This window comes from Hypanus sabinus, chromosome 27 (assembly GCF_030144855.1).
Source record: "Hypanus sabinus isolate sHypSab1 chromosome 27, sHypSab1.hap1, whole genome shotgun sequence".
Classification (NCBI taxonomy): Eukaryota; Metazoa; Chordata; class Chondrichthyes; order Myliobatiformes; family Dasyatidae; genus Hypanus; species Hypanus sabinus.
In genome coordinates this window covers 41394330-41406987 of record NC_082732.1, presented here as the reverse complement: position 1 = coordinate 41406987, position 12658 = coordinate 41394330, and the positions used below count along the sequence as shown (strand labels likewise).

The 12658-nt window shown below is 45.7% G+C and overlaps 1 protein-coding gene across 14 annotated transcripts in view; it reads right to left on the bottom strand.

Annotated features, from left to right (window-relative positions):
* samd11 (sterile alpha motif domain containing 11) overlaps positions 1–12658 on the bottom strand; it is a 347655-nt gene that overhangs the window by 9194 nt on the left and 325803 nt on the right. For all 14 annotated transcript variants that reach the window (XM_059952307.1, XM_059952313.1, XM_059952312.1 and 11 more), the window contains one exon: positions 1339–1463. In XM_059952307.1, the coding sequence (XP_059808290.1) occupies positions 1339–1463 (125 nt within the window). The remainder of the gene's footprint in view (positions 1–1338; positions 1464–12658) is intronic.

Here is a 12658-nt window from a genome sequence, read left to right as displayed (position 1 = left end):
AAGTTGCAAAGCAGATTTACCTTCCTAGGACGGCATGTCCTATGAGGATAGGTTGAGAGAGCTAGGGCTTTTCTCATTGGAGTGGAGGAGGATGAGAGGTAACTAGAAGGAGGTGTACAAAATGATAAGAGGCAAAGGTAGGGTGGCCATTTCTGCAGGGTAATACAAGGGGGCATAGTTCACTATCACATTGCCTTTTATGTGGGAGCCTGGCAGATTGGCTTCCTATACCAGGACTGACACTGTTGTGTAGCAGATAGCATGACACTGTTACATAGCCAGTGAGCCAGGTATTTAGAGATACAGCATGGAACAGACTCTTTCAACCCTTCCAGCCATGCTGCCCTCGCAACTCCTGACAATCTTGATTTGACCAACTAACCTACCTAGTATGTCTTTGGACTGTGGAGGAAGGCGGAAGACCTGAAGAGAATCTATCCATTCCATGGGTAAGGCATACCAAGATTCCTTACAGAGGAGGCTGGAATTGAACTCCAATGCCCTGAGCTGTCGCGCTAACCATGATGCCACCATGGCACCCAAATTCCCACCACTGTCTGTACGTACTTCCTCTGAATGCGTGAGTTTCCTCCAGGTGTACCAGTTTCCTCCCACAGTCCAAACACAAACCAGCTGCTACGTTAATTGGTCGCATGGGCATTATTGGGCGGTGCAGGATCTTTAGGCTGGAAGGTCCTGTTACCTTGCTGTTCTCTAAATCATCATCATGTGCCGTGTTGTATGACATCATCATTATATGCCACGTCAGAAGCGACATGGGCAATCATGGTCTTTCCACAACCATGATTGTTCTTAGCAAATTCTACAGAGGTGGTTTGCCATTGCCCTTGTTTGGGCAGTGTCTTTCCAAGATAGGTGTCCCCAGCTGTTATCAATACTCTTCAGAGATTGTCCACCTGGCATCAGTGGTCACATATCACATAACCAGGACTTGTGACTTGCACTGGCTGCTCATACGACCATCCACCACCTGTTCCCACGGCTTCATGTACCCTGATGGGGGGGGGGGGGGAGGTGGCTAAACACACCTTGCCCAAGGGTGACCTGCAGGCTGGAGGAGGGAAGGAATGCCTTACAAATCCTTTGGTAGAGACACATCTCCACCCTGCACACATGATCTTCTATACTCCAGTGACAAAACAATGTGGTGGAGAAACTCAGAGGGTTGAGCAGCATCTGTGCAGAGGGATCTGCAGATTGTATGTTGCTCCAGATTAAAGCAGCGACAGTTTCTTGTGTCTCCACCTGTGACTGGTTCAAAGATGTAAAGAACCTTGCGAAGGGTCTTGGGCCAACGGTTCTGGACTGGCGACTTACCTGCGTGTACTCTGCGCAGCCTGAGAGGTTGGTGATGAAGCTGCAGACGTCGTCAACCGTCCATTTGCTGATGTCCTCCACGGGTGCGCTGTCTTCTGCGTCGAGGAAGAGGCTACCAATGCTGCCTGTGGGGAGGAGCAAAGAACAGCATGAGGACAATTCGCCAGGGCCGCTGTCCAGCTGAACGCAGATCTCCGAAGCGCTGCTGCTGAGGTGATTGCTGGAAATCTGCTGAGCAGTGCCAGTCACATCAAAGATCAAAGTAAATTTATTATGGAAGCACACATCTGTCACCACCTACTGCCTTGAGATGCATTTACTTGAAGGCATGCACAGTAAAGCAAGAAAATTCAATAGAATCAAAGAAAAACTCACACATAAAGACTGACAACTAATGTGCAAAAGAAGAGAAACTGCAGATACACACGTAGATAGATAGGTAGATAGACAGGCAAACAGACATGTAGACGGATAGAGAGAGAGAGATGGATAAATAAAATTAATCATAGCAGTCACCAAAACACTTGACAAGAAACTATTAACATCTTAGCCCTTTGCAAATTTGCTTCTTGATCACTCTAGGAGAGATTAGGGGCAAGTGCTTTGGTTGCAGTTAAAGGTAGGGAGAAGGGGTCCCTGGCGCTGACAAATTGAGATGAGGAGGTAGGGTGGGTGGCACAGTGACTCAGCTGGGAGGGTTGGTATCTTTCATCTCCAGTAACCCAGGTACAATCTTGATCTCTGATACCATTTGTGTGGAGTTTGCACATTCGGCTTGTGACAGTGCAGTTTTAGATCATAAGACACTGGAGCAGAATTATGCCATTCGGTCCATCGAGTCTCTGCCTTCTTCACGTAACCTTTGATGCCCTGACTAATCAAGAACATATCAACCTCGGCTTTACATATACCAAATGACTTGGCCTCCATAACTGTCTGTGGCAATGAATTCCACAGATTACCACCCTCTGGCTAAAGAAATTCCTCTCCATCTCTGTTCCAAAGGGACATCCTTGTTGTCTGAAGCTCTGACCCTAGACTCACCTATTAGTGAAAACATCCTCTCCATGTCCACTCTATCTATGCCTTTCAGTATTCAATAGGTTTCAATGAGATCCCCACTCATTCTTCTAAACTCCAGTGAGTACAGGCTTATGCATTAACCCTTTCATGCCCAGGATCATTCTCGTAAATCTCCTCTGGACCCTCTCCGATGCCAGCACATCCTTTCTTAGATATGGGGCCCAAAAACTGCTCACAATACTCCAGGTACTCTGATTTCCTTCTCGCATCCCAAAGACCTGCGGATGAATCGGCAACTGTAAACTTTACTCCAGTGTAGGTGAGAGCTAGAATACTAGTGTGGGCCAGTCTGGTCTCACTGGGCCAAAGGGCCTGTTTCTGTGCTATGTCACTCAATGAGGTGCAAGAAGAGCATGCAATGGTAGCAGGGAGCAGATGGGCTGAACATTCTGTTTCCATGTCACATTGAGTCCCAGTTATTCCTCAGATTCTAAACTCCTTGGATTCCAGTTGTAACTATGTAGAAGGGAAAGACTAGACTAACGTTAGAGTAGGTTAAGAGGTTGGCAGAACATCATGGGCCGAAAGGCCTGTACTGTGATGTAATCTTTTCTGTCCCATTTCTGATCTGCGCCTCTCAACATCTCAAAGTTTCTTGGAGTGTTATAAGTGTAATATAGGAAACCCGGCAGCCAATCTGCACAGCAAGCTCCCATAAACAGCAGTGTGATAGCGACTAGAATATCTGTTAGAGTCAAAGCCAACTTCTTTTTATCAGATTACGCATATGTACAGTGCTGTACTGTTCTATGTTCTGTGACTCTCTAAGTCAATTATAACCCCACTTGTCACATTTTCACTAAGGTCAGGTACAAGGGGAAAGGACCTCCTCCTTTATTCAACATTTAATGGACCATGGCCAGCAGTTATTTAACAGAAATTAGCATCTAAGCAGCAAAGCAAATTCTGCACGTCACTGTCAGCACAATCTCGGCTGGAGAGCGAACTTCCAGCAAGCACTGCCCATGTGATACTAATCCTCTGTGGAGGTCTCCTGTGAATCTACCCCACGTACAGCAGTCTCTGTACAAGCCAAGGTAACGCCCACACACCTCCGAAAATGGGTAACACATGGATTCATCATCCACTCAACTGTATTTATTTATTTTTACAACACTCTAGAAGCTCTTACACTCTTTCGGACCCCACCCAAGTTGCTGCATTTTAAACCTCTTTTTATAATGCTGTTTACACTGTAAATACATGCTGGTACTTAAGGCCAACAATATCATGCAGGATCCCACCCACCCTGCTCATGGACTGTTTGTCCCATTCCCATCGGGGGGAGGCTACATAGCATCCACACCAGGACCACCAGACTCAAAAACAGTTGCTTTCCCCAAGCAGTAAGGCTGATCAACACCTCCACCCACTAACCCACCCCCCCACACCCCCAACCACCACTACTTTATCATTTCCTGTCAGAGTCACCTTATGTACAGACACTCCTGTGCCTAGTGTCATTCTATGGACATACAATCAATCTTAAGTGTATAGGCTATCTTATATATTTATGTCTATTGTGTTTTTTCTTATTATTGTGTTTCTTTGTGCTGCATCAGATCCGGAGCAACAATTATTTTGTTCTCCTTTATACCTGTGCACTGAAAATAACATTAAACAATCTTGAATCTTGATTTTCATATCATACTTCTAAATTTATTTTTATATATTTATTCTTTAACATATTTGAACATTGTTTTTGTTGCTGTTATTTATGTATTTGTGTACATTTTATTCCACATCTTTTCTTTAACCCCTAACTTTATTTTTTATAGAATTCTTTATACTGTATAATTCTTGAATGCAGTTTTTCATTCCATATTGTGCTCTCACCAACACACCACAGCAAATTACTAATACAAGTCAAGTTGATCCTTGATCATAAAACACATTATCGGATGCTCTCAGTCCTACTAAGAGGAGAAGGTGGACAGTTGTAGTCCTTTCCTCAACGCTGGGGAGCCCAGAATTGGACGATGCAGATACAAGATACAAGGGGAGAGTTTTAGCAGAGACCTAAAGAAGTTTTTGTTTAATCTCTCCCCTCTTTTCTGTCACCTGTGCCCTCCAGATCTTTACACAAGGATTGCACTGCTCCTGGGAAACGCTGTCTCATTCTGCCCTGCAGAGCTGATGTACGGTTAGAATGAAAATAAAGTTTTTGAATCTTGAATCTTGAAAGCACCTGCAATGAGCTGCCGGAGGAAGTGGTCATGGTGGGTACAATTACAACACTCATGAAGGAGTAACTCTGCCATGGCCAGTCCCAAGCCTGGCTGTGATAGGAGAAGGGTAGCAACTTCCTGTAAACACCCAGAGCTACAAAAACACCAACAGAAGCTCCAAAAACCTCATCTCTGGGAGAGGAAGGATCTTTGAAGATAACTACACCTGGGGACATCTTGGGGAGAAAAAGTCAGAGCGGAGGAAACTGGGAGTGAGGTTTGATCAAACTAAGCACTGGGCCAATTTGGGAAAGTCGGGTGATGGGCCAGAACGTGGGGGTGGGGATCAAGGCACAGAGCCTGGGCCCATTCTCTCCACATCCACTCTATCCAGGTCTTTCAATATTCAATAAGCATCAATGAGATCTCCCTTTATTCTTCTAAGCTCCAGTGAGTACAGGCACAGAACCATCAAACACTACTCATGCGTTAACCTGTTCATTCCCAGGATCATTCTCGTGAACTTCCTCTGAACCCCCTCCAATGTCAGCACATCTTAGTTCAGGAGCCCAAAACCACTCACAAGACTAGTTTTTGTTAAAATTTCTCTAATTAATCTGTTCCCTGTTCTAAACTGTTTCTGGCTGTCAGAGAACTTTAGATATGGATAAAAAGGTGACAAGGTTGGAATTTAGGTGGGATCTCTGCAACTGCCACCTGAGGCCGGGTTGTGGCTCATGGTCTGTTCTGATTGGCTGGGCAGCCGTGACAGACAGGTCTCCGCTGAGTTGTACGGTGGGGCACAGGATGTAGTACGTGCAAGACACGGGCAGCCAACAGCATGGAACATCAGCGACCAGTGATAACTGTTAACCCACATCCTGTGCCTTACCCACTTTAGTGATAGAGCAATGGATGAAGGCCCTTTGGCCCAACTGGTAAATGTTGACCACAGCATTCTCCCTGCTAGTCCCAGTTGCCCGCACTCGGCCCATAACCTGCCAAGCACCTCCTCTACATCATCACCACCACCAGTAGGAGCTCACCAGAGTCCTCTGTCCTGAGCCTTCTTTCAAAGTAATTTACTTTTACAGTAAAAGCAAGCAGGTAGCGTTTAGGACAAAAGCAGGCCGTCAGACACAAAGCCCGGAGCAGGATTAATGCCTCAGCCTCAGTTCTGCCCACGGCAGAGTAAACATCGCGGCGCAGTGAGCAGAGTAATCGGATGGTGCGGGCTGATTGGGACAAAAGAGCCTGTATTGTGCTGTATCCCTAAAGTAATAAAATTAAATAAATAAAAATACTACTGTCAATAGCAAAATGTGTGCAAACCACATGGTTCATCCACGTTCATTAAAGAAATAACCCTATACCTGACATAGACTAGTGGGCACAGCCCTCGCCACCACTGACAGCATCTGGAGATGGTGCTGTCTCAACAAGGTGGTATCTGTCATCAATGACCCCCACCATCCGGGTCACGCCCACTCCTTGCTGCTACCATCAGACAGGAGTTACAGAAGCCTGAGGTCCCACAACACCAAGTCCAAAGTAAATTTTATTACCAAAGTACTTGTATGTCACCACATACAACCCTGAGATTCATTTTCCTGTGGGCAATCTCAGCTAATCTAACAGGATCAATGGAAGATCAGCCAGAGTGCAGAAGACAACAGACTGTGCAAATAAAAATATAAATAAACAGTGATAAATAACGAGTACATGAGATACCAAAATAAAGAGTCCTTAATGTGAGATTGTTGGTTGTGGAAACATCTCAATGAAAGAGTGAGTGTAGTCATCGCCGTCTGTTCAAGAGCCTGATGGTTGAGGGGTAGTAACTGTTCTTGAATCTGGTGGTGCGAATCTTGAGGCTCTGGTACCTTCTATCTCTACCTGATGGCAGCAGCAGGGAAACAGCATGGCCTGGGTGCTGACAATGGACTGCTTTCCTATAAAAGGGAAGCATTTCATGCAGATATGCTTAGTGGTTGGGAGTAATGTACTGGGCTGAATCCACTACTTTTTGTAGAATTTTCCATTCAAAGGCATTTATGAGCAGTTATACCCTACAACTATCAGACTCCTGAACCAGTGCGGATAACTTCACTCACCTCAACACTGAACTGATTCCACAACCTACAGACCCACTTTCAAGGGCTCCACAACTCATTTTCTCATTATTATATATTTTTTAAAAATTTGCCTAAATTGTCTTTTTTTGCATATCAGTTGTTTGTTAGTCTTTGTTTATATACATTTTATGGCTTTCATAATTCCAACTGCTTTTCTTAATTTTCCCGTGAATGCCTGTAAGAAAATGAATCTCATAGTGGTATATGGTAACATATACATACTTTGATAACAAATTTACTCTGTCTTTGACTTTGATGTCCTGCACCATCAAAGTCTCGGAGTGTTTTTTTTGGTCTAAGGTCTTGTTTTGTTGTTCAGTGGTAAAGTTAGTGCATAAATTATGTATGTCTATGTTCTGTGCGTGGTCTGATCTTAAGTGCCTGTGATGCTGCTGTAAGCAGGTTTTTCATTCTACCTGTACTTCACCGTACTTGGGCGCATGACAATAAACTCCACTTGACTTGAATCAATCCCTGGGGATGGGAACCAGGGAGAGGCAATTCGCAGCAAAGCTGAGGCAGGGGCCACTCTCTTCTTCCCGATGGCAACTGTTTGGTCTCTTGAGAAGGCGGATAAAAAGATCTGATACTGTAGTCTCCAAAAATAACACTGTCAGCTGGAGGCGTTATCATTAATCTGGGAAACAATCTGCAAGTGGAAGTGGAAATTAGCCAGTATTCCCCGTGCTCATCCCTTTGTGAAATTCTGCCATAGATGGTCTCAAGCCCAGCTGTGAGAGAAGGACAGTGGGGCCTTGGGCAATTTCTACCCATCTATATCCAGGTGACAGTCTTTGCAAACACGGGTACATCCATAAGACACAAAACAGAGGAGCAGAATTGGGCCATTGGGTCCATCAAGTCTGCTCCGCCATTCCATCATAGCAGAATTATTATCCCTTTCAACCCACACCATGGTACCATGATGCTGTTACAACTCTGTGTGTGTGTGTGCGTGTGCGTGTGTATACACACGCACACGTGTTTCATTTTTCCTCTGGGTGCTCTGGTTTCCTCCTACAGTCCAAAGATAACATGATTTACAGATTAATTGGTCATTGTAAATTGTCCTGTGATTAGGATAGGGTTAAATAGGTGGGTTCCTGGGAGCCTGTTCCATGCTGTATCTCTAGCTAACCAACTATCTAGGTAGACAGATAGATAGATACATTCATATATACATACATAGCCCATTCCCCTACCTTCTTCCTGTATCCTTTACCATATTACTCTTATTAATCAAGAACTTTTCAACCTCCACTTTATACCCATTTATGTCCTCCACAGCAGACTGTGGCAATGAATTCCTCAGATTCCCCTCCTTCTAGCTAAAGAAATTCCTCTTCATCTCTGTTCTAAAGGAGTGTCCCTGTATTCTGAGGCTGTGCCCTCTGGCCCTACACTCCCCCCACTACAGGAAACATCCTCTCCACATCCACTCTATCTGTGCCCTCTGGCCCTACACTCCCCCACTACAGGAAACATCCTCTCCACATCCAATCTATCTGTGTCCTCTGGTCCTAGACTCCCCCACCAGGAAACATCCTCTCCACATCCACTCTATCTGTGTCCTCTGGTCCTAGACTCCCCAGCTACAGGAAACATCCTCTCCACATCCACTCTATCTGTGTCCTCTGGTCCTAGACTCCCCCACTATAGGAAAACTCCTTTCCACATCCACTCTATCTGTGCCCTCTGGTCCTAGACTCCCCCACTATAGGAAAACTCCTTTCCACATCCACTCTATCTGTGCCCTCTGGTCCTAGACTCCCCCACTACAGGAAACATCCTCTCCACATCCACTCTATCTGTGTCCTCTGGTTGTAGACTCCCCCAATACAGGGAACATCCTCTCCACATCTGCTCTTCATAGACTTTTCAGTATTTGATAGGTTTCAGTGAGCTCCTTCAGGGGTAGCAGGCCAACATTGGAGAAGGAGGAGTACTTCTGTGTAGAATGGAATAGTGTCGAAGGCCGAGATGTAGACTGATCTCCTTGTTTTGGGAGGATGTGCCCTCTGGTCCTAGACTCCCCCCACTACTGGAAACATCCTGGAAACACAAGTTACAAGGAAGTTTAGCTCCATGCGCCACTTAATCCCAATGAAGGGAGAGGTTGCAATCCATCGGTGATCCTCAGCTGGGTTTTTTTTGTGCGTGGGGAAGGCTTACAGGAACTCCACACCACACTGGGCATGGCTGCAGGAGGTTTAATGTGATTCAGTCAACACAGGAAGTTGAAGTGAAATCAATCCTTCCAGCCGGTTTCGCCGCACATACGAAGCCACTTAACCGTCTGCTGCCAGCGTGTGCAGTCCACGGGGATCTGACGAGGTCAAACCTTGGCTTAAAAACCAGCCACTTCCTCACGCTGACAGCAGTCCAAATATTTCCTTCCGGCGTACTAGTTACCAGAGAGTGACTGAGTCAAGTATTTTCACAAAGTTTGCTCTTTGTGGTTTGTATTTTAAAAGACCTGAATTTAAAGGAAAAGCCACTAACTTTAATTTATTTTTTCACCTAAATGCAAGAGAACATTTAACCCCTGATCCGGGCCTGTACTCTGAGAGCCCTCCTCAAATAGATTGCTTTCCAATCAAGTCTGCTGTTCCTCTCTGGACACCAGTAAATTAGGAAGCAAAACTGTCCACTTATGTCCTTGATAAAGCATTCGATTTGAGCTATCATCTCTTTTTGGCAGCCATACAAACCACTTATCGCAGAAAGGATGCATTGTCGGATTTCAAAATTACCGAGTGGGAGACAGACGCAGTAGTGTATTCCAGCTCTCCGACGGAATACTGCAGAGGACGGAAGGGGTGCATTATATAAACGTCAATAAAGTACTCCCTGCTGCGTCGATGGACCGGTGCCAACTCTCAATACACTACTTAGCTCTACAGATCACGGCAGATGCCAGGCCTGAACCCAGTTAGCCAATTACAGTTCGGCCTAAACAATTAGCCTGATGTTTTCCAGGACTGAGGGAGGAGGTGCGGTTTCAAAATGAGTCAGACGCCCTGTTGATTACCATCCAGGGAACATCTACCTACCCCAGGCTCACCTCTCCATTTATTGACCTGCCTTGGTTACCTCCAGATGAGTACAGGCAGCCGTACAGTACAGTAGATGCAGTTTACAATGATTGTGTGTGTGCGCGCGTGTGTGTGTATGCCTGTGTGTATTTGTGTGTCTGTCTCTGTCTCTCTCTCTCGCTCTCTGCATAGGACACTACAGCACAGTACAGGCCCTTCTGCCCACAATCTTGTGCTGATCCTTTAACCAATACTAAGATCAATTTAACTCTTCCCTTCTGCATAGCTGCACATTTTTCTTTCATCCATATGTCTATCTAAGAATCTCTTAAATGTCCCTAATGGATCTACCTCTACAACCACCCCTGGCAGGGCGTTCCATGCACCCACCACTCTCTGTGCAAAAATTTACCACTGACACCCCCCCACTTACACTTTGCTCCAACTTCTTAAAGATATGCCTCATATTTTACACATTTCCACCCTGGGGAAAGAGGCACTGGCTGTCCACTTTATGGATGCCTCTTATTGACATGTACACCTTTATCAAGTCATTTAGACAGAGATCTGTCTACAGAACTACCTGATTCATGTCAGTCAGTACATATGCACTGTGCCGTGTAGATGCGTATCTACAGTGTGGTGTAGTGTGTGGTGTGTGTAATTATGTGGATATGTTCCATGTAAGTGTGTGGGTGTGTAGATTTGTGTGAATGTGCATGTGTGCATGCACGTGCACACGGCAATGCTGAGCTACCATCGCGGTTAGCGCTGTTCCGTAAGGAGGCTCTGTACATTCTTCCCGTGACCGTGTGTGTTTCCTCCCACAGTCCAAAGATGAACCGGGTAGGTTAAATGGTCACTGTATATTGTCCTGTGAGTTAGGCTAGGTTTAATTAGGGTTGTGGAGTTGCTAAGGGCTGGAAGGGCCTACTCTGCACTGTATCGCTAATTAAATAATTACATAAAAATGTGTAGGTGTGTGTGAGAAAATGTATGTGAGAGAGTGTGTGTGTGAGTGTGTATGTGTGGCAGGGCAGATGTGTGCACATGCAGACACACAGCAATTTTCTGTATCTCCCAAACAGCCCATCGAGTGGGAGGGCAACCGTCTGGGAGGCTACACTGTGTCAATCCCTCCAGGACAGGGCAGAGAATGAAATAAACGGGCCAAAATCAGACCCTAAAGAGTTAATTTGACCACAGAATCCACTTCAGTCTCTGCACTTTCCCAGCAGCCAAGGGGGATCTCATAAACGCAACAGGCTAATTACAGTAAATCTCCTGACATTGCTTTTATTTGCGAGCGTCCCGCTTCGTGACCTGAGGGTTGGTGAAAAATGTTCTGCAGCTTGAGGCAGTGAATCACGAGCACCTCAAGGGAATCACGGCACCATTCCTTTCCAATGACCTTAGCACAAACCTCCTCTCGCGCTAGCCCGGGATTGGCACCTCCCTCACCATGAATTAATCTGCACGCCAGAACCCGCAGGACCGGCCATTCTTGTCAAGACTCACTTGAGGTATACAGACCGACTCACGTCTAGCCTGATCCTTTTTGGCAGAGTTTACAACTTTAAAACAGCCTGTCTGTAGGATTTTATAGGAGGTGGTTGAGGTACGACAGGGCAGATACTCTTAAGACAATAAAACAAAGGAGTAGCATTAGACCATTCAGCCCATCAGGTCTGCTGCACCATTCCATCATGGCTAATTTATTAATTCTTCTCAGCCTTATACTTCTACCTTCTCCCCGTAACCTTTGACGCCCTGACTAATCAAGAACCAGTCAACCTCCACTTTAATTACAACCAGTGACAAATGCAATGATCCATCATCTTCTGGCTGAAGAAATTCTTCGTCATTTCAGTTCTAAAGGGTCGTCCCTCTGTTCTGCTGTATCTGCTTTTGGATGTGTCAGTGGCAACAAAAGATTAACAAACAAAATTAAAAGGTGGTTTAAAGGAGGTTCCAGGAGATGAGTTGTGCAAACCAGTGATGAATTAATGGAGTCATTCAGGAACTGGGGCTCTTCATGTTTTAGGGGAGACAGCGAGGGTGTGGGAGTAAGGACAACCCTCAAGCAGGCAAGGAAGGCTGTTAGTGTCACACACCACTGGAAGGTTTTCTCTGATGTTGCCCAGATACCTAACACTTTCATGGTTCATTTAGAAAGCAATCACCTGAGAGAGAGCTGGAGATTTTTCAACACAATAGATTCTTGTGTGGGCGCAGCTGTGACATTTCTCTCTCCTTTCATGTGCTCTTGCCATCTCTCATTCTCTCTCTTTCTCTCTGTCTGTCTGTCTCTCTTTCATTCTCTTTCTCATCTATCACGCTTTCTCTATTGTGTACTCCACACCTCTCTCTCGGTCACCCTCACGCTCTCCCTCTTCCCCACCCCCATATTCTCTCCCTCTTGTGGTGCTCTCCTTCTCTCTCATGCTCTCCCTCTCTAGTGTGCAACCCTTGCACACTGCCCCTTCTCCTTCACCCTCACCCCTCTTGCCCACTCACCCCCTTTCGTGCACTCTCTCCCTCGCTCACTTTACCCCTTCTCTTGCACACTCTCACGCTCCCAATGCTTGGCCGCAGTAGTGAGTGGTGATTAGATTGAAACACCAACGTATGTTGCACCTACAGCCCTGATAAGATCGCTCTTTCCCACACAGTACTTGGTCATTGGGGGAGCTTGCACTTTGGGGCAAAAATTAGGTACCTTGTCTAATTTTGCACATTTAAGACAGAGACTACAGTTCACACATGATTTGAAAATCACTAGGGTGTGACGGAAATGTAAGTCTTTCTGTTTCCTTTGTAGAAAGCTGACTGAATTCGGGGGGGATCTTGTGCATTGGACAGGAGAAACTGGGGAGGGAAAGTCAACCCGCAATGGAGA